Source organism: Orycteropus afer, unplaced genomic scaffold (assembly GCF_000298275.1).
Source record: "Orycteropus afer afer isolate SDZICR_OR568_19922 unplaced genomic scaffold, OryAfe1.0 scaffold00005, whole genome shotgun sequence".
In the NCBI taxonomy this organism is placed as follows: Eukaryota; Metazoa; Chordata; class Mammalia; order Tubulidentata; family Orycteropodidae; genus Orycteropus; species Orycteropus afer.
In genome coordinates this window covers 8,760,469-8,783,857 of record NW_006921592.1, presented here as the reverse complement: position 1 = coordinate 8,783,857, position 23,389 = coordinate 8,760,469, and the positions used below count along the sequence as shown (strand labels likewise).

General features: G+C 39.4%; 1 protein-coding gene across 1 annotated transcript in view; it reads right to left on the bottom strand.

Annotated features, from left to right (window-relative positions):
• Positions 1–23,389, bottom strand: part of PCSK5 (proprotein convertase subtilisin/kexin type 5) — a 600,269-nt gene that overhangs the window by 496,417 nt on the left and 80,463 nt on the right. Inside the window, exon 3 of the mRNA XM_042780610.1 lies at positions 308–421. Coding sequence (XP_042636544.1) covers positions 308–421 — 114 coding nt within the window. The remainder of the gene's footprint in view (positions 1–307; positions 422–23,389) is intronic.

The following is a 23,389-nucleotide window of genomic DNA, read 5'->3' as shown; positions in this document are numbered from 1 at the left end:
ATCTCTGGTAGCATAGTGGCTAAGACACTTGCCTGCTAACCAGACGGCTGGCGGTTCAAACCCACCAGCCACTCCTCGGAAGGAAAGTTGGGCAATCCTACTTCCGTAGTGATACTGCCTCGGAAACCCAAGGAGGGGTCGCTATGAGTCGGGTTTGACTCGACGGCACATAACACACACACACACACACAACCCGCCTCAAATGGTGGACCTTGAAATAGAAAAAGTCCCTGGTCAGCATTTCAGTGAGTTTCCAGTCCTAGCTAATCCCTATACAATAGGCTAGGGATCCTCTTTGTGAGCTTACCATATACCACATGCTTGGCCACTTGGGATCATTGAAGTAAGTTGACTGGGCACGACTGATGTCATAATCCCTCTTCGTCCGCTTTTTCACCACTTGCTGTTGGATCCACTCCACCTGCCAAGAAGAACAACATTTGGTGAGTGTTGAAGTTTCATAAGAGTTAGCACAAAATAAATGACAGGCTGGGATATTTCTCACCTCTACTCATTGCTGTTTAAGTCACAGCCTTCATTCTGGCAACTAGAATCTCTGAGTCCAGGTGCTCAAAGCTTCTCTTGGAATCTAGTTCTATTTTATTGTTAATGCAGGGGGACTTTGTAGCCTTCTATAACAGATCATTTATATCTTAGAACAACATGCTAGTCTTTAGCTAGGAGCTCTGGTGGCATAGTACCTAAGGGATTTGACTGCTACTAAGAAAGCTGGTGGTTCAGTGGTTCAAAGCCACCAGCCACTCTGCAGAAGGAAAACTGGGCAATCTACTTCTGGAGAGATACCGCCTCAGAAATCCAAGAAGGGATTGCTATGAGTCTAATCGACTTGATGGCAGTGAGTTTTGTTTTGTTTTGTTTTAATAATCATTTTGGTAATATAAAAATAAGCATATTTAGTTTCAACTGAGCATCTCAAAGGCACTAACAGCCCTGGTGACATTCTACAATTGATTCCTAGATACTCTTTTGTTTGATTTCTTCAGGAGATAGCTAATTTAGTCACAGGACTCCCAAATGTTCTTTTCCACCATTTATGCCACCAACTCTCCACAAAAAGAAACTATAAATGGGGGGTAGACTTTGTAGTCCACTGCTGAGATTCTGTATGCACTCGCTCAGTAAATATTTCCAAACCTCTCTAGGGTACTTGATTAAAGGATTACTAGAGGAGAAAGGACACAAAGGTACTGATTAACAAGGTGAAAAGTAACAAACTCAAAATACATAGCAAAGAAGATACCAAGGTCAAAAGCCAAACTAATAAATTTCTGTGGTTTTCATATTGGTAAAAAATATTTAACAAGAATACTGGTGTGCCAGGGACATATAAACAACAAATTCACAGTCATGTCAAAAGCCAACAGAATCACATTGCTTCCCAAATAACTATAAAACCTATCTTTGATTAGAATCGCAGCTAAATATCATATATGTGGTATTTTAAAACAGTATCAGTACAGAAAAGAAATCAATAAATGAATTAGTATTATTCTGGAAAATGAAAGTATTTCTGTTCCAGTTTTAATTAATCTAGACCAAGTGGACTTTGGCAGTAGACCATTCTAGACACATATACACAAACAAACATACACATGCACACTCCGGACTGAAAGCACTACATCTCATTTTTTAAACTATTGAAAAATAGTTGTCATGGAAGCTAATGGTGATTTTTTTTTTCTTTTATTAGAGGGATTGTTTCTTTGAAAGCATATATAAATTAACTGTGATATTAAAAGTGTGTATAATACATATATTTTTAATGAAGAAAGCAATTTTTAAGTGTGTTTCTAAATATTCAGGAAAAAAAATCCATTTCCTTCTCAAAGTGAAACATAAAGCATGGAAAGGCATGTACTTTTCTATTTAAAGGAAACATTTTGATCTCTTCATTTCAAATGATCTTTCTAAGAAATGATTTTCAGTCATTCATTCATGTATTCGTTCAATAAACATTCACTGCCTACTATATGCCAAGCTCTGTGCTGGGAATATAAAGATGAGTAAGAATAGGGTCACTTTGAAGACCAAGGTGCACTTAACCTAAGCCATGGCATTTTCAATCACCTCATACTCATGTGAAAGCTGGACAATGAATAAGAAGATGGAAGGAGAGCAGATGCCTTTGAATTGTGCTGCTGGCAAAGAATACTGAAAATACCATGGAATGCCAGAAGAACAAACAGATCTGTCCTGGAGGAAGTGCAACTAGAATGTTCCTTGGAAGTGAGAATGGCCAGAATTCATCTCGCCTACTTTGGTCATGTTGTGAGAAGGGACCATTCCCTAGAGAAGCATATCATGCTTGGTAAAGTGGAGGGTCAGTGCAAAAGGGGAAGACCCTTAATGACATGGATTGATATAGTGGCTGCAACAATGGGCTCAAGTATAGCACGGATTGTGAGGATGGCACACAACTGGGCAGTGTTTCGTTCTGTTGTACATAGGGTAGCATCAGTCAGAGCCAACTTGACAACACCTAACAAACAAAAACAACGAGAACAGAATCTCGCTTTGAAGGTTTCCATTTTATTAGGGAAAATTTGCAAGTATTCCATGAGTCTCCATTTCATAAAAATGCAAGTATCTTTTTATGAGTGACAATACGTGGCACAGGTTCTATCACTTTACTAATTAATTAGACAATTTATGAAAATGTTGATGACTCAAATGATATTCACAATCCCTATCTTATATAACTGTCTATATGTCTTTTTTTTTTTTTTTTTTTTTTAAGTTTTTTTTATTTCTGTAGTGTTTCCTCCCCTCTCCCCCTTGGTAACTGGCAAAGAAAGTTTCCTTCCACATACAAACCTTTCCTTGACTTTTTACAATAATGAACTAATACAATATTTGTCTTTCTGTGATTGACTTATTTCACTCAGCATAATGTCCTCCAAGTTCATCCACGTTTTATGTAACTGTCTACATGTCTTACCTCAATTTTTGAACTATTTTATATTTGCTCTCTTGGTAAAAGAAGGCTTCAGATCTGTTTAGGCAGAACACTTTTAAAACCAATCCTTAATTGACAGTGGCCTTGAGGTGCTCTGATGGCGTAGTGCCTAAGGCTTTGACTATTAACCGGAAAGCTCACAGTTCAAACCCACCAGCTACTCCTCGGAAGGAAGACTGGGCAATCTACTTCTGTAGAGATAAAGCTTCAGAAACCCTTGGAGGGATGACTATGAGTCGGGTCAACTTGACAGCAGTGAGTTTGTTTTTTTGTTTGTTTTGTTTTCCTAATTGAGCTTCCATAAACTCTGCACTGCCAACCTATATACGTACATAAAGTGTAAAGTGTCAGATCTCTGTCCAGTGTGGACTGAATGAAGTGATTTCTTGAAAGCAAGACAGGCTATACTGAGTGGGGATGGATAATTGTTCCTACAATGACAATGAAAGTATTCACTTTGTCATATACAAAACCATAAAAAGAAAATGAAATGAGTATGTGAGAAAATCAAGTAAGAGTCATCTGCTAAATGAACTATAAGTACTAAAATAGGACAAAATACCTTACCAAACAGCATCCATTCTGTAATTTTATAAAACAAAAATGCTTAGTTATAGGGTTCAGTGGCAAGAAGGTGGCATAGCAACATGGTATCTAGATTTGACTAAAAGTCACTCTGTCTGATCACAGGGCTGCAGTGCCCAAGAATAGACCCATGGTTATTTCTGTGTCAGATACCATGTATTTTGCCTTGGCACTTGATGGCTATGAGTAGATAGCCCCACATTTTTTGGAAAAGGGAAAAAATGTCTCTAAGATGGAAAAGTTCCTAAGATTGGAAAGGGCCTATTTATAATTTAAACTACTGTCCATAAGTCAAGGAGTCCTGGTGTTACAGTGGTTAAAGTACTCAGCTCATAATCAAAATATTGCTAGTTCAAACCCACCAGCCATCTACACACATCAAAACCACCTCCCATCTACTTCATGGGAGAATACAGTAGTCTGCTTCCATAAAAATTTACAGCCTTGGAAACTCTCAGGGGCAATCCTACTCTGTCCTATAGGGTCTCTATGAGTTGGAATCAACTTGACGCTGTGGGTTTTTGGTATCCATATTCTCTCCTTTAGTCTTTTAAGAAAAAAGATTGGAACTAATGGATTACACAAGTTTCATTTCCTTCCCAGAAGCCCAATGCAAAGAAAAACACTTGAAAATTAATTTTCACAAAACTTTTAAAGTCAAATCAGTGAAGAGAAAAAGTATTTTCCTTCACTGAGTTAACTTCTGAAAGTTTTCTTTTCCTATACATAAGAACTACAGCTAATCCAGAGTGTAAAAGCCACAGGACCTTTGCAATCATCACACTGGCTTCCATTACTTTCAGCACGTACATGCTACTTGCTCTTAAGGTTCCTTCCTCTCTTTGCTCACAGAGCCCTCTTCTTTGTCTAAAGAGGTTCTCTTTCATCAAACCTTCCTACTTACCAAGCAAAACACAACTGATATATATGGGAAGCTTGCTCCATAATCTTTGCTGAACAAGAACCCCCATCTCCTTATTCTGGAATTTACCAACTTTGTGATTCTCTACAAGGTGATGGCAATTTAAGTCTATCAGCAATGACGAAAAAAATGGAATATAAAAAAGTGGTTCAGAGTATTTCACATTATGTCCTAATATGATATAAATATTGAGAAAAGCTGGGTAGAGTAATAAAAAGAAATGCCTGGAATTTGGGGGCCATGGTGTATAAGGCTGTATTTGCCACTAGCCACCCGTGTGACCTTATAAAATCTTTGGGGACCTCTTTTATCTATAAATTGAGGGAAGACAGGCTAAATATGCCTTCTAGTCCCTTTCTTCTAGCTTTGAAATTTTATCTATACGGCCATTTTTCTCTCTGATTTAATTGGGAATAAAAAGCTTTCATTAAAATAATAGAGAGGTGAGGTCAAAGCTCCAGTTGATGAATGTTCTTAAGTCACATTGTGAAGATGCAAGATTAATATTTAGAGTGTAGTGAATAATATTATTCATTTGGTGATTTGAATAAAGCAATTACCAGGAAATAAAATGTGAGTTTCCATATTTCACATTTTTTTATTAACTCTAACAAAATGAGAGGGAGCTCTGGTAGCATAGTGCCTAAGGCACTTGACTGCTAACCAGAAGGCTGGTGGGTTTGAACCACCATTCCTCGGAAGGTTGAGCAATCTACCTCCACAGTGATACCGCCTTGGAAACCCAGGTCTGACTCGACGGCACATAACAACAACAACAACAAAATGAGAGAGAGGCACGATAAGATTTAACACCAACACCACCACCATTTTTTATTTCTTAATTTAAAAACAATAGCTAAAGAGTTGCCTGGATGACAAAAAGAAAAAGAAATGTCTAAGTCTATAACTGTCTTTTTGCTATCAAAGAGAGGGATTGATTCAGAGACTTTAGTACTGGCATGCTGCTCCTAAGCCCTAAAATCAGAAGCAAACATATGCCAGATGTTTTCTAAAATTCTGATTAAGAAAAAACTCTCTTCAAGAAGTCAGAGTTAAACAGTTAATCAGAAAATCTAGTGGAAGTATGTGTTTCAACAAAGATATTCTATTCCTTAAGTCTGCTCCATCTAGTAACTGACGATTGTTGTTGTTGTTATATGCCGTCGAGTCAGACCCGACTCATAGCAACCCCTCCTTGGGTTTCCGAAGCAGTATCACTATGGAAGTAGATTGCCCCATCTTCCTTCCGAGAAGTGGCTGGTGGGTTTGAACCACCAGCCTTCTGGTTAGCAGTCAAGTGCCTTAGGCACTATGCTACCAGAGCTCCTAACTGGTAAGTAGTGAGTTACTAAATATCGATATTAGTAGTTAAGAGTCATCTTTTTTTTTTAGAAAAACATATAATAGCTTGAATTCTGCTTATTTCAGATATCTACTAGTGAGCAAAATAAGCATGACTTTTTATTTGATGGAACATTTTTACTTGATTTGCTTGAGACAGGCATATTGAATCCTAGTTAATGATTGCAAACATCAGAGGCTTATGTTAGAGAACACATCGGTCAGAAATATGGAAATCATATAATTTTTTGAAAGGTCATTTAGAAAGAAGTTGTAAAATAAGTATTGCATGTTTTATAGAAGACGATGCAAGGCCAAACTGAAAAACTGCAACATATCATAAAATTTATACTTAGTTGGTTTTCTCCAAATGAGCCAAAATTTTAGAAATGTGTCATCAATTTATTCTTGCCATATTTTGCTCAGTGGAAAACTCCAAGCATTATTGCTGTAACTGTATTACTCACTTTCAGAAAATTAAAGCCATATTTCTTCACTTAAACTAGTCCACTATTATCTGCACACTTTTCAAGATTTAATTTTTTAATTTGTTGCCTATCTCTTGCCTACATCTGTTAAGATGATATGTGAAAGGGAAAAATAAAATGAAAACAGTAAATTTTATTCCTCACTCTCGAGCTACTAATTTGTTCAGTTGTTCGAAAAATGTTTACTGAGTGCCTACTGTGCAGCAGGCAATGTCACGGAAACTAAAAAAGAGCAGTGAATGAAACAGTGAATTCTCTACCCTCAGGAAGTTTCCATTTTAGTGTGAATCAGACAATAAGCATGCAAATAAATACCAGATTATATACACATACACGCATATAAATATATTTTTCTTTCTCTTTATTTTTCTAAGAAAGATAATCTCCAAAGATTTCACGTTTATTTTCCCATTGATGTGTCCTTTCATCAATGTTCTTAAAAGCTGTTGAAGACAAAACACTTATTCTATGTTTATCTCAAATATAATGTATTTGTTCCAAGAAATGTCTTATACAGTGTAAGTTTAATTTGTCCTCTGGGAAAAATAGCTCCCTTTTTCTTAGTCATGTCAACATGTTTTCCAATAGGACTAAGAGAATCCATTAATTCATACACACACCCATACGTGCAAGTAAAACGCTTATACATATCAAGAGGTATTTATTAAAAGCCTGCAAATATATTCAATTAGAGAATTTGGGATTATATGTGATTTTTAATTCCTCAGTCATCCATTTCCATTTGTTTTATAATGAGCATATGCTATTTTTACTTTTATAGTAAAAAAATAATAATAATAAAATTCCACATACACATTTTCTCCTTCCAATCAGGATAAAACTCCAGTATTTATGTCCTGAGTTTCCTAGACTTTTGAGTCTCACCTTCTGCAGCTACTTCAGAGGGTTTGAGGTTAAATGGTATAGACCCACCGTCCTCTATTCAGGCTTAGAGGTAACTCAGCACAAGGAGTGGAGAGCTAGGTATCAAAATGAAAAGCGGGTGATATGAACTCATTAAACTGTATTGAACATATTGAACAAGAAGATTATAGCCAAAGAATCTTCCATTTTCTATCTTGGATTGCAATTTCTTCTATTTTAAACTTTAGGACATTTTAAGCAATGAGAGGAAATTTGAAATCACTTTTGATTGCCCAAATATTAAAAGAAAATGGGATTCTAAAGTATCTAAAACTAATTTTACTGTCTGAATGCCACCTGGGGTGAAATTCACACATTTGATTAAATGTAGTTTTAATGCAGGGATTGCATTGGGACAGCACATAATTCCCTCTTGCTTCTCCCTGTTGTTGTTGTTGTTATGTGCCATCGAGTCGGCCCCGACTCATAGTGACCCCTCCTTGGGTTTCCGAGGCAGTATCACTACAGAAGTAGGATTGCCCAACCTTCCTTCTGAGGAGTGGCTGGTGGGTTTGAACCGCCAGCCTTCTGGTTAGCAGTCAAGTGCCTTAGGAACTATGCTACCAGAGCTCCTGCTTCTCCCTAGGGTCAAGATTATCAGTGCTTTAGAAACACTGTGGCATAACTTCATTCTACTCGTTTTTGTCTTTTGAACAACCACCTCCTAAGTGATTTCAGGGAGCTCTGGTGGTGTGGTGCATAAGGCATTTGACTGCTAACCAGAGTCTGGAGGATCAAACCCATCAGCCATTCCTTGGAAGGAAGGTTGGACAATCTACTTCCTGCCTTGGAAACCCAAGGAGGGGTGGCTATGAGTCGGATCCGACTTGACGGCCGTGAGTTTGAGTTGGTTTTGAAGTGATTTGAAAGCCAAGGCAATGTAATTAATAAAATCCATTCACCATTTAAAGTAAATTTAAGTTACATCTCATTCTGCTCTTAGCATCGCTAGAGTTCTACACATCTGTACGAATGACAACTTTACCTTAAAACAAAGTGTTTAATCGCTTAATGGATTTTTGTTCTCGTTGACCAATTCTGCAACTCTGTGTATAAATCATTCAAGATATTCCCAGATCTATGTTTGCAAAAATTGGATGCCCTCAAGTTGTATATATCAAGTGAATACAAAGAGGAACATTATTCTGTATAGAGTGGAGAAATTGTTCAATTCAGCTGAGATTAATGTAAAAACAGGCAAACACTGGCAAAAGAAAGGTCAGTCATTCTCGCTATTTCCTCAAGCAGAGGACATGGGGTGATCTGCTAAATATCAAAAAGTATGTCAGCATCTTGCTTCTCAATAAAACACCACTCAATTCCATAGCTTAAAAGCAACGGTCATGAAAGTTACACTCATATGGGGGAGAACTCTTTCCTTGTGACTAATTCAGCTGCAGTGTATATACTGCCTTATTCATTTAGCTGTATAAATATAAATGGTGAGGGCCTTTGTTTCTGAAGTGCCATGGATCCTACTACTACGATTTTGACATCACTGAAAAAATTTTGGGGGGTGCGCATGGAAGTTTAGAATTGGATACCCCTGGATTTTTTATTTTGTTCATTTTATTTTTTCGCTCTTTTTCTTAATGTGAATCATTTTCAATATTCTGGTAACTCTGGTCTTTTAAATTTTTTTTCCTGGCATCTTTAAATCCCTTCATTGTCAAGATTTAAAATCTTGGAAATTAAAGAACTATTCTACCAACTGTCATGTAAGCAAGTTCTTGCTCTGTGAATCAAGTGGGTCTGAATAAAAAAAAATCAATGTCTTCTTTTCTTCCTATTGCTATGAGATAAATGTGTAACCTTTAGGGGAACTGTATAAAGGCTACACAAGTATTTAATGTTTGCCTGAGATTTACCTACATTTTTAAATCCTAAAATGGGTTTAAAATGAATAGATGATAGATGGATAAAACCAGGTGCTATCAGGTAGACTTCAACTCATAGAGACCCCACATATGTCAAAATAAAACTGTACTCCATAGGGTTTTCATGGGCAATTTTTTTTTTTAAAAGTAGATTGCTAAGCCTTTCTTCTGAAGTACTGCTGAGTAGACTCCAACCTCCAACCTTTTGGTTAGCAGCTAAGTGCTTTAGCTATGCCACCCAGAGATGATTGAAAGACAGATGAATAAATAGACAAGTAGATAGATAATAGGTAGGTAGGTAGGTAGATAGATAGATAGCATAAGGTCCTTGATGGGGAGAAATCTATTTGGAAGACCCCCATGCTGGGCCTCTACCAGGTCTCCAAGAAGGAAAGAAAAATTAATAAAGTCACCCTTAGGAGAAAGAAGGCCTCTTACTTGAGTGTCCATTGTTTTTCCTTTTTCTCTAAACTCTAACCTTATATTTACTTCATAGAGAGGGTAGGGTTATTTTGCAACCAAAACACTGAAATTGTGGCAACTCTTAAACACCATCATCACGCTCTGAAATATTTAGCAAACAGCTACTTTGGTCAGGGTGGGGGTGACCTTTCAGCCTTAGGGAAAAATACTGTCCAAAATCCTTGGGCAAATGGGAAAGGGATTGGCATTTTCTTTCCTAACTCTAGTTGACTGAGGCAAACCAAATGTTTTCTCAATTTGAGTGCTATTCCCTCACCTCAGAAACCACTGACAAGGCTTCCAGCAAGGTGGTACTTGACAAAACTTGCAGGTCAGAGCACACACAAATCTGGAGCAGGGCCTGATGAATGAGTGCTGGCCGGACTTCTGCCAGCCCTTCCCGGAGGCAAGGCAGTACCCCAGTCCCAGCTTCCTGGCAGTCTTCATATGTGTCAAGGCAAAAGGGTGCCAAGTCACTTCCCTCTCTCTGAACTCATAATTCATACCCACCACAGTAAATTACAGGAGTCCTGAGGCTGAGCCTCTGCGAATGGGAGAGAAAACAAATTCTCCTCACCGTCATCAAATCTGACAGTTTCAGTCGGAAGACCCAGACGCTGCAGACCTCCCCCATCGAGTTTCCTTGTTGCATGCTGTGTGATTTGGATGGCTTACCCCGGAGCCAGTTGTGTCAGTGTTCATGGAATTCTGTTGTCTACTACATCAAGGAACTGTCAGTCAATTGTCTGCCCCCTCCCCCACCCAGCCCTAACACATTTGGGCCCTCAGCTGAGCTGGCCCTCACCACAGTTCCCAACAACTCTAGAGTCTTGGCAATTTAAGAAGGGCTGTCAAAATTCTAGCACATGATTAGAGACTAGATTCAGTATAGTACATTATACTGTGTAGCACATTAGAGACCACACTCAGTACAATATCTGGCAGCTCAGAAACAGAATGAAGGAAGACAGAAAAAGGTGGTGAGGGCAGGGCCTGTGAGGTTTTCTTGTCCCCAGTGCAGAGATGCTTTCTTTCCAGAATAGGCATCCAGTAAGGATTTATAGAATGAAGGACTTTATTAACTGCTCCTGCAGTAAAAGAATAACTGGAAGTACAGTTGTTTTCCAATCCTTAAATGTGTAAAAGAAAGCAGAAAAGTAAGCGCCAGTAAAAGAGTTCTCAATCTCTAAAAAGTGGGGAAACGGTTTGAACCACCAGCCTTCTGATTAGCAGTCAAATGCCTTAAGCACTAGGCCACCAGAGCTCCTTTTCAAATAGGAGGCCCGAGATTTATATTCTTAAGTGAAGTTTTTGCCCCAGAGCCGCGATATAAATAATGTAATTCTTTGTTTTGTTTTTATTTCAGGGCCTTTAATTTCCCATGGGTAATAATTTTAGTATTATAACTATTTCATATTTTTCATTGTTTTGTACAAAATAAAATATATTATTTAGTACCTAACTATTCCATGAAAGCATCATCCTTTACCAATGGGGAAACAAGCACAGCAAGCTTAAATGATGTGATCAGGTCACATGATAGTAAGGAACCTGAAACAAGAACCTAGATCAAGTAAATCCATGTCTGTGTTTCATTCCCTAGAGAATGTTGGCTCCTTTCAGACACTTTCTCTCAGCTGGTGGAGTTGATAAGGGAGCACATCGTTTTTCTCCCACTTTGGGTCACCACAACATCTCTATGCCTACAGAAGATTAGTCAAAGCTGATCAAACATTTTACTCATAGTTTACTGGGTAAAAGAAGAGGAAAAGAAGAAAGTGGAAAACAGAACAGCATAACACTGGAGCTTTTATCACCCATGCAAAGGATGGGGGTGGAGTGGGGTTATGCGCCATTACTCAACTGGAAGCATTTTCAAAATGGGCTAAGAAACTAATTTAGCCTGCAAATGGCAGGAGAATTGTCTGATGAGAGAAGAATAAAAACCTGAATCAGGCAAAAGAATTCTTAGGCACAGCCTTGGCAGTTATGACAGAAATTCTTTTTCCCACAAGGGCACCTTCTGACTTGTAATTTAAGTGCACATAAAGTTCAAGGCCTAAAAATTTCCCAAATGAGAAGAAAAAAAAAAAAAAAAAACCTAACTCATGGTAACTAAAACCCTTACTTATTTAGTTGTTCTCAGATATACTGAATTGACAAGAAGAAGTCAAGGAAGAAGACATGACAGTTACTGATTAAGAGTTGGGAGTACTTGGAGTCCAAGGACCTTGTCTGAGAATTTTTCCTCCTCCGGTGGAAAACAAGGTGACATCAGGCCAGTTACTTACCCTCGGTATGCAAAATGGGGAAGATAATTGAATCTGAAGTCTAAATGAGCTGATTCACGTCACCTGCTTAGCATAGTTCCTGACACAGGAACATCCACCATGCACCCATGGTGATCTGCTAATGTTCCAAACTATGCCCACTGAAGAGATTACTTATATTTAGCTCAAAAAGCTGAAAGCTTGAGTTTAGTCCCACTTGACCAGAGTTGACACTGATGGTAGAAGTTTTATAAAGACACATTGGGTAGGCACCCAAAACAATTGAAAGCAGAAACACAAAAGGAAACTTGTAAGCCGATGATCATTGTACCACTATTCATAATAGCCAAAAGGTGGAAAAAACCTAAATATCCATTAACAGATGAATGGATAAACAAAATACAGTATTTATGTACAGTGGAATATTACTCAGCCATAAAGAGAAATGAAGAGTCCTGGAACATGCAACACCATGAATGACCCTTAAAAACATTATGTGGAGTGAAATAAGTCAGTCAGAAAATGACAGGTTTTGTATGATCTCACTTACATGAAATAAGCAAAAATATAGTGATCACAATTTATTAGTGGTTACCGGGGGTAGGAAGGAGGGGTAAAGGGGGTGCTTTGTTGCCAAATCTCTGTTAATGGTGGTGGAATAATTTGGAAAGGATAGTAGTAATGGTTTTACAAGATGAATGTAATCAGTGTCAGTGAATTACACATTTAAAAATCGTTGAATTGGCCAATGTTCTATTGTATATATTTTACACTCCTCTTCCACTAAAAACACACATATGCATACACACACACACACACACACAGACATACACACAGTGGACTAGAAATCAGGACACCCGATCAGGACATCCTTTTCCTCTCTAATTCCAATTTCCTGTGTATAAACTTGAGGGATGTCTTGTTATCTAGTGCTGCTATAACAGAAATCCTGATAAGTGGATGGCTTTAATAAACAGAAATTTATTCTCTCAAGGTTTATGAGGCTAGAAGTCCGAATTCAGAGTGAAGGCTCTTGGGGAAACCCTTCTCTCTGTGTGTCTCCTCATCCTAGGAGGATCCCAGCACAAGGGACTCTGGGTCTAAAGAATTCTACTCCTGGTTCCTCTTTCTTTTTGGTGGTAAGTACCCCCATTTCTTCTCCCTTCTCTCTCTTTTTATCTCTTGTAAAATAAAAGGTGTTACAGGCCACACCCCAGAGAAGCTCACCATACGTCAAATCAGGGCTATGATAGGACTAAGGGTGTTGCCTCCCACCCTTAATCCTCTTACACCTGATTGGCTTATCACAAGGCATCATGTCATGAGATATCATCATTACATAACTATTAAGTCGCTGAGAATCATGGTCCAGCCAAGTTGGCACAAATTTTGGGGAGACACAATTTAATCCATGACAAGGGGTTAGACAAGATCATTTACTTGACCCAGGAGTCCAGCGAGGTATCACCAAGACCAAGGGAGTCTGGCTAAGCAGTTAAGTCCAATCATTGTTCTGGGCCCCCTCCCTCACAATAGAGCAAACACCTCTACTCAATAAGATTTCATTGGAAGAAAGTGATCTGCTTCAAAAAATAAGACAATCTCAAAGGCTCTGTGATCTCATGTGATTAATAAAATTCTGTTAAGTCTCTGAAATTTTCAGACATACATTTTGTCTAGCACTAAGACAATTTTAATCAACATCTAAGAACTAAACATCCAGATCACACATATAAAAAAATTATAACTGTTTAAGTTATTATCCTCTTCTTTTTTGTGCAAATTTTCCAACTTTTTTTTTTCCTAACAGAGTAATCAATCAGCAGTAGTCTTTATAAAGACTAGAACTAAGGAAAGTTAGACTGATACTAGAATTTCACTAACGACTGACCACAATTGTTCCCTATTAAAATTGATTTCTAGACTTCTGAAGAGCAATTCCAAGGAACACCAATGTCTTGGAGTTCACCTAGCTCTGTTGGTGTAGTGCCTAAGGCATTTGACTGCTAACCAGAAGGCTGGTGGTGCAAACCGACCAGCCACTCCTCAGAAAGAAGGTTGGGCAATCTACTTCCATAGTGATACCTCCTCAGAAACCCAAGTAGGGGTCGCTATGAGTTGGATCCGACTCAATGGCAGTGAATTTGGTTTTTGGCTTTAAGTCATATTTAGAAATGCAAGTATGTAATTATAATGTATATAAAAATGTCTATAATAATAGAAATAATTAACTTACTAACTTACTATGAAGTCACAAAAAATCCCACAAATCATATCAACTGGTCCCTACCATTGACTATAGAGAATTGATTAATCTTTCTCCATTAGAGGAGTCAGACTTGACTAGTTTTCAGCATGTCCACAGCTATCACCCTAACTCAGATACACATCTTCTCTTATCTTGCTCACTGAAATCCCTAATAATCCCCTTACAGGATTTCTGAAGTTTTGTCCTAATTTATGACATCTCCTTGTCAGAAGACCTTAGTCTAGCACTTTTTTTGAGAGTACTTTCCCTAACTAGGTGCTTTCAGAGCACCCGATGCTTAGCTCTACCACAAAAAGCATTTTATCAAAAGCATTTTAACTATTTATTTGTCAAGCTTCTGCACAGAAACACATTCTCAGAGAGAAGAGATTATATTTTTCATGTTTGTGTCTCTGGCACTTGGCAGAGTACCTGGCTAATAACAGATGTGCAGTGTTTGCTAAATGAATTAATTTATTTTTTAATGTGGAAGAATATAGCAGGACTTTGTGATATACTCAGACTGGCATTCAATACTTTGCATCAGCTGACTAGTTCCTGAGACTAACCTCTCAACACCTCTTTGATATAGTGGGTCCTTTTTAAGTTTCAAATCAATTTGATTCAACACACATTTACTGAGCATCTACTAGTTACTGGATTCCTTGGGTGATACAATGATTAAGGTTCTCGGCTGCTAACTGAAAGAGTGGAGGTTCAAATCCACCCAGAGTCACCTCAGAAGGAAGGCCTGTCAATCTACGTCCAAAAAATAGCCATTGAAAACTCTATGGAGCACAGTTCTCTGACAATCATGGGCACCATGAGTCAGAGTTGACTTGACAGCAACTAGTTAATAGCTGATACTAAGTGGTGTTAGTGAATCCACCAATTTGGAGCAGGGAAGATGCACAATTCTGGCAATTAACTAAAAGGCTGGTCCCTGCCCTCAACATGCTCATAACCCAGTGGGAGAGTTACTATCATACCAAACAGTGCATGTTTTAGTAACAGGATTCCCTGCAGTCCCTTCTTGCTCTAAAATGTTCTATTGGACAACCTTTAGAAAGCTTCAGGTCCACCTGAAAGCAGCAATGGGGTCATCCATCTTACCAAAGGTCAAACATCCATCGAAACTCAGAATGAAATTCAGGCTTCTAGTTGAACACTCATGCTCTCATGATTACAGTATGAAGTGGGTCAACATTATAAAAAATGTGAACCAGATTCTAATCCTAAAGGAATGCTTGTGAAAGCTATACCTGTAATAGATACTATAGTTGCTTCTGGTCTCTGGCTAAAAGTGATCATCCTATATTTGCAGTAAGACCCAAGAGAAAATGGATGACCTCCTCCCCGCTAGAAACACTCTGTTGACCGAAGCATACTGTGACCCAGACCAAGACAACCAAACTATGTAAGGAACTCAGAAACCAAACTCACTGCCACTGAGTCGGATCCGACCCATAGCGACCCCTCCTTGGGTTTCTGAGGTGGTATCACTATGGAAGTAGATTGCCCAGTCTTCCTTCGGAGGAGTGGCTGGTGGATTTGAACAGCTAGCCTTTTGGTTAGCAGTCAAATGCCTTAGGTACTAGGCTACCAGAGCTCCCCAAGGTAGAACTAGTTTACCTTTATTTTAAAGACACAGCTTGCAGTGATGAATGGTCTCGCAATATATGCTGTGGTAAAAACAGAGTAGACAAAACTAGATGGTTCTAAATTTAATTCTAGGCAGCAATGCTTACTATATGAGACACTACCCAAGTGATTACCAGAGGTCTGACAGTTCAAACCCACTAGCAACTCCTCGGAAGGAAGATGGGGCAATCTACTTCCATAGTGATACTGCCTCAGAAACCCAAGGAGGGGTGACTATGAGTCGAGTCCAACTCGACAGCACATAACAACAACAACAACCCAAGTGATTGAACCTATCTAATTACTGGTTTCCTCATCTATAAACAGTGATAGACAATTCCATCTTGCAAGCTATTGTAAGCTAAAGTGCAGGGAATATGGAAGGTGTGTGGTAGAAAAGAGGTCCTTTCCAAACCATCACCACTATTACTACAAAATTCTCATTTATCTTTATTAACAAGTCAAAGGAACACACTTATTGTAGTTAAAACATAGATAGGTCCACCTATCTATGTTTTTATAGATTTCAACTGAAATCTATAAAAACACTAAAAACATGACTACCTCACTATCAAGAAGAACTTTTTCAAGAGGATGATGAGTTGTTCTCTTTCTGCAGAGCGTACCTAATTAATATCCTATTTGTTGGTGGTGGTGGATGCCCCAAGTTGATTGTTACTCTTAGTCACTCCGTGTGACAGAGTAGAACTGTCTTATAGGGTTTTTTTTGCTGTAATCTTTTTGGAAACAGACTGCCAAGTCTTTTCTGTGGAGCGGCTGCATGGGTTCAAACTGTCGACTTTCCAGGTAGCAGCCAGAGTGCCTAACCATCAGGGCTCCTTACTCTGTTGTTGTTGTTGTTGTTGTTGTTGTTGTTGTTATGTGTTGCTGAGTCGGACCTGACTCATAGCAACCCCTCCTTGGGTTTCCGAGGCAGTATCACTACAGAAGTAGATTGCCCAACCTTCCTTCTGAGGAGCGGCTGGTGGGTTTGAACCACCAGCCTTCTGGTTAGCAGTCAAGTGCCTTAGGCACTATGCTACCAGAGCTCCTGCTCTGTTCGTAGTAATTCTTAAAAACTCATTATTGGTAGAAGCACTGCAGGTGACAACCATAGTGTCATTTTTAATGATGTTCATTTTTAACGACAGCCTCCCCACATTCTTCAGAATATAATTAAATTGTTCAAATGTTTATATTCCAATCACCATTGTAAGAAATCTCTGCTGGGCATTTGGCCCAGTAAACAATCTATTTAGATTGATTTCCGTAAGGACACCTGTGAAGATTGTTCCTTCTCTAACTTATCTCCAAGATGAAGAAACAAATGCCTTTTCCAGCTCTGCCTCAGCATAGGCTGGTATGCATCCAAACAATTAACCCTGGAGCTGCTGCTAGATACACTGGCTGAAATAAGGGCTTAGAGCCAAGAGCAGATCACACAGCACCAAGTGCAAATGCCCAGAGGAAAGGGACTGGCTCCTTTTTCTGCACTGCACACACCACCTTATGATGTGTCATCCACTCTGTGCCATCTACCTCTAATTTGCCATTGATAGCTCTCATGCTGGATTTCACTTCCTAACTATAAATCACACTCCATAGTGCCTAAAGCATTTGACTGCTAAACAGAAGGCTGGCGGTTCAAACCCACCAGCCACTCCTCAGAAGGAAGGTTGGGCAATCTACTTCTGTACTGATACTGTCTCAGAAACCCAAGAAGGGGTCGCTATGAGTCAGGTCTGACTCGATGGCACATAGCAACAACAACAACAGTAATGTGTGGCCCTCCGGTGGCAGTTGCAAGGAGCTCTAGTGGGGTAGGGGCTAAGGCATGCAGCTGCTAACCAAAAGGTCGGTGGTTCAAACCCACCAGCCGCTCTGTGGGAGAAAGATGAGGTAGTCTTGGTTCTGCAAAGATTTACAGGCTTAGAAACCCAATGGGGCAGTTCTACTCTGTCCTTTAGGGTTGCTATGAATTGGAATCAACTCAGTGGCAGCGGGTATGGGTGGGTGGTGGCGGTTATGGAGTTCAGGATATTGTTCTTTGCAAGAATTCCCTCTTACTCTGAAATCTCTGCCTAAAAAAGCCAACAGCTGATTTCCTGAATTTATTCATCTTTGCTTCAAACACAGTTGACACAAGAAAGGGGAAATAGCCTTACAAAAAAGATCACTAATAAGTATGTAAGACTTATAGTGTGCTTCCGGACAGTGGCCTTGTGCTCTGCCAGAGTCTTTACCTTTCAGACAGGGTTCTTAAAGATCATCTAGCTCAAACCCACTATTTTACAAATAAGGAACTTGAGTCCAAGAGAGGTTATAATGTGTTTGTGGTAGGAAAGGTTAGAGCCCAAGTCTTTCCCCTCTTGGGCCTTACTATCTGGCTTTTAAGCACAATTGAAACAATATGGATAATGAGCCCCACATGGGAAGAAAGGCATTATTGAAACTTTAGCTTTCTAAAGTTCTAGAATGACCAACTTAAAGACTTGCCGACATAAATATGAACCTACAAGGAAATAGCCTTGTTATACAAGTAAATAGCCTTGTTATACAAAATAGTAGGTATGTAGTGAGCACTTAATTAGTACATGAATTTGAAAGGAACCACAAATTAATAATGACATTCATCAAACTGAAATTCTACTGCTATTAGTCATGTACTGGCATCTGTGGACTTTTCTTCCTAAGTAATATGCAAACATACGCACACCTAGAAACCATAAAATATCAAGGACAAACATCCCAGGTGCAAAGGAAGCACAGATCTTGGGCTTGCTGCAGACAGGCAGCCTTTGATGGAGTTGTGCTAACCGTCCGATAACTCATTCTGCTGTGTTCTAAACACAAGTTTTATTTCATTGCTTTTATCTCAAGGTGTGTGGGAGACATTCAAGAACACTGAGATAATGTCAGGAAGAGTGTTCTGAGAACACCCTCAAAGTTCTCAAACACAGTAGTCAAGCAATATAAACATCCACTATCTTGTGGTTAAAAACTTGAAGAAGAAAAAGAAAAACACTGCGATATAAGGAATTCTTAGAACCCTGACTTGTTTGTGTTCTGGCCAAAAGACTTTCACTCAGTTATGACCTGACCTACTTAAGTATGGAATTTAGGTTTTCCTGGTATCCAGGCCTGTGTTATCCTAAATTTATCAACACAATCAACCTATGTTCTCTTTAGGCAGGAAAACAGTGAAGCAGTGGTACCATTGAACTCGCTCATCAAGAATTAGAATCTCAGGCCCAGGTTCTTGACGTACATAGCCTGTAATCTCAGTATTAAAAAAAAAAAAAAAAAAGCCTGAACATTATTTCCATTTTCCAGATAAAAATAACAGATTCAAAAAGGGTAAACAAATTATCAAAGATGTCTAACAGGAATGAGGAAGAGCTGGGTGCAAACACACTGCTAAATCTGTACTTCTTCTACTACATAATAACACCCAATCATTGAATTATTTTTTTAACCAAAAGTAAAAGTGAACTCAAACCAATGCTCTTACAAACAACCACCACCACCAAACCAAACCCAGCATGAAACCTACACTCTCTAAGCTGGCTAAGAACCACAACAAAACTTCAAATGTCAAGGTGTTTATGAGGTAGAGACATTGTCAACAAAATGATTCGGGTGAAAATGAACCTCCATACAGTCAAGCACTGCATAACATCCATGTGGGCAACTTACCACCACATATCCATCTAGGGTTGCTAGGCTCCCAACCCTCATAAAGCCTATTATATTAAAAATCTGAGGTACATACAATGGTTCAAAATAATAAATGGGTGATACTTTGCAACACATCAAATTATTATTATTACTGTATCATTTTATTAATGATATTTTAGTGTATATGGGAGTGTTTATTGTTTCTTATGCCTAGAAAGGCACACTAAATACTATATTTTATTTAACTGACTAACTTTAGATACTAACTGTGCCTAACTGTTCTGACTTACGTATAAATTCAACTTAAAGAGAGACATAGGAATGGAACTAGTTCATAATCTGGGGGCTGCTTGTATGTAATATGGTGTTCGTACAATTTCCAAATCACGTAATGTTCTATTTCACAGACCATATCATGGACATTAAGTGACACATAATTGTAGTTCTTTTCCTTCCAAGTTGCTTATTTTAAGCACAAAAGTTCCTTAGATTTTAAATTGTTAGAGTTGGAAATGTGAGAATAATTTCAGAGAAAAGCTGTGATTTCCGTGGGTTTGCTAAAGTCTGCAGTCTGGAAGAGCCAAGATTATGTTATTTTTTCCCAGAGTGGTGTGTTGTGGTCTTTATCTTTTGATTGTGTCAGATGAAGTATCCCCAAAATGTAAACCTATAAACCAAGGCCCAACTTGATCTTTTAACTGCAAAAACAAAAAAAACAAGGAAATAACAAAAATAGTGCCAATAATAATAACAGCCACAATTCATTGGCACTTTCTATGGCCCAGTCACCGTGATAAGCACTTTGTATACACAACATCTCTTAATCCTTTTAACAGTCCAAGGAAGCCTGCTGGCATAGCGTAAATGACATCAGTTATGGACAAAGATACTGGGACTCAAAGGTTTAATTCTTTGCCCATGTTCCCACAGCTAGTAATTGGCAAGGTAGGATTCAGACAAGACCTGACTCTAGAACCCATGCAATTAACTATTACATATATGGTTTTGCATGACAAAAGACAGGACCACTACTTAATTTCCATTTTGTGGAGGCCCATTCATGACATGTACCTCATTACTTTTGCTGGTCCCTTGGCAATTTAAACCAGTGAGGTGTGGTGACTTAAGACATCAGTGTAACGTCTTACCACCTCCCTGAGACCCACCAATGAGGCCAGTCAATAGATGGCCCAAATTATGTGTGCCTGTCACAAATACTGGTTCCCCGTCCACTTCCAGATCTCTCCTGAGACACCCATGTGCAAATAACAAAGGATATTTATCCCAATGCATTTTATTCCTTTCCAAGGCTAGACAGCATGGGGGGTCCAGGCAAATACATAAGATTACAATTATAAACCTAGTATAAATTCTGCTATGAACACCCAATTGTCAAAATGGAAGTGTTTTGATTCTTATGAAAGAGTCACCGTCACATTCCTAGCCCTCGACATGCAGCTGGGTCCAAGATGACGAATCTGTCAACAGACTCCCCCTATGTGCTAGCTGACTGCCTGGCTCCCAGCCCAGCTGGATCTGTGTCTTCTGAGTTGCCAGACCTGGTCTCAAGCCAGAAGCTTTCTCCATATCCTCCTTTTGACCCAGTAGCCCAAAACAGCTTTCTGACTGAGCTAGGGTAGCACAGCATACCTAACCTTCAGGGCCCACTCACATCAAAGGCCTCCTCTTCTGAAAAAGAGCTCTTCCAGTTCCTCCTCTTCCTTCAAGCTCCCAGATCAACTGCCCCTTTATTTAGGGAGGATCTCCCTGACAATGCTATCTAACTGTGGCCATCCCCCCCAATTACTCACCCTGTAGAACTTTCCACAGTTTAAACTAATGCTTGTGATGGTTAATTTTATGTGTCAAATGGGCTACGCTATGGTTCACAGTGGTTTAATCAGACACTAGTCTAGATATTGCTATGAAGATATGTATATGTGATTAATATTTAAATAAGTTAACCTTAAGTAAAGGAGATTACCCTCCATAATGTGTTGTTGTTGTTGCTGTGTGCCATCGAGTCGGACCCAACTCATAGCGACCCCTCCTTGGGTTTCCGAAGCAGTATCACTACGGAAGTAGATTGCCCCATCTTCCTTCCGAGGAGTGGCTGGTGGATTTGAACCGCCAGCCTTCCGGTTAGCAGTCAAATGCCTTAGGCACTGTGCCACCAGGGCTCCCATAGAGATGGCCCGGCTACCTGGCGGAGCGGCTGGTGGGTTTGAACTGCCAGCCTTGGGCATGGCAGCTGACTGCCCGAGGCCCTGAGGCCATCCCCGGGGGCCCTCCATAATGTAGGTAGGCCTTATTCAATCAGTTAAGAGGGAAAACTGAAGTTTCCTGAGGGAGGATTCTGTTTCAAGACTGTAACATAGACATCCTGCTTGAGTTTCCAGCCTTCATTTCCAGCCTGTCTCCTGACATACAGATTCTGGACTTGCCAGCCTCTACAATCGTGTGAGCCAATTCCTCAAAATAAATCTCCCTCTCTTGTACATATATATGTGTAAGAATGAGGCTAATTTCCAAAATGCAAAGATATCACCACTTCACCACTTCATCAACCTGACACCAGCCTCTGCTGTGGTACTTTCTCTCTCTGACCCTAGGCACCCAGTTCTTCACAAGTTAGAACTCTATCTTCTCAGACTCTGGCAAATACTCAAATGCCAGCCTCTCTGTTGGTTTTCACTGCTCCCAGTAGGTTCGATAATTTACTAGAGTGACTCATAAAATTCATGAAAGCTATTACCTATAAACTACTTATTTCAAAATAAAAAAAAAAAAACCTCACTTCCATCGAGTCGGTCCAACTCATAGTGACCCCTCCTTGGGTTCACAAGGCAGTATCTCTATCTACAGAAGTAGATTGCTCAGTCTTCCTCCCAAAGAGTGGCTGGTGGGTTTGAACCGCCAGCCTTCTGGTCAATAGTCAAATGCCTTAGACACTATACCACCAGAGCGCCCAGGAACTACTTATGTTGTTTTGTTATGTGCCATCGAGTCGTCCCCGACTCATAGCGACCCCTCCTTGGGTTTCCAAGACGGTATCACTATGGACGTAGATTGCCCAACCTTCCTTCCGAGGAGTGGCTGGTGGGTTTGAACCTCCAACCTTCTGGTTAGCAGTCAAGTGCCTTAGGCACTATGCTACCAGAGCTCCTTATGGCCAGAAAGGATATAAAGTATAGAGATGCATCAGGCAAGGTATGGGAGTGGTCTCAGCACCCTGAGGCTTCCACTGTTCCTAGGGAATTGCTGCACCCTCTCCCTTGCACAGATGTTCTTACCAACCCATGAGGCCTTAAAGAAAGCACTCCAAGGTTCCAGGTCCTCTAGTCCCTTTCACCTCAAAGAGTATATATGATCTGTGCCTTAATACAAAATTATGATCCATCTAATCAATGAATATGCATGAATTACATTAACCCCTCCATACACACATTCCCTTCCTGTAGGTAGTTCTCCAGGTATACGGCCTGTGTAGACCCTACTTCCCTAGTTATTTTAGAAAGACAAAAATCCCAAACTCATCACCAGAAATGCCTACTGTATATTTAAATTTTATAAAATTGACAGCTGAAAAGGAGATTTATATACCCAAATGGTATCAAGGTCCTTGTTTTCTAATAGCTAAGTCAAGTATCAGTTTTAAAATTTTAATTTAATTACAATTCAGTAAAAATAAAAATTCAATTCCTCAGATATACTAGCCACATGTCAAGCGCACAAAGGCCACAATATGAATTAAATAATCAGTGAGGTGATAAGTAATCAATTTATTATAAAGAAAGCAGTGGTGAGAGTTCCGGCAAGATGGCGGACTAGGCAGAAGGACTGCACAGACCCTCTTCAACAAAGACAAGGGAAACCAATTGACACAGACACAGAAGATAATCTTGGACCCCTGAGCCTTGAAGGGAAGGATACAGAAGTAGACTAAACCCCAACTAGCAGAAGAATTTGTGTGAAA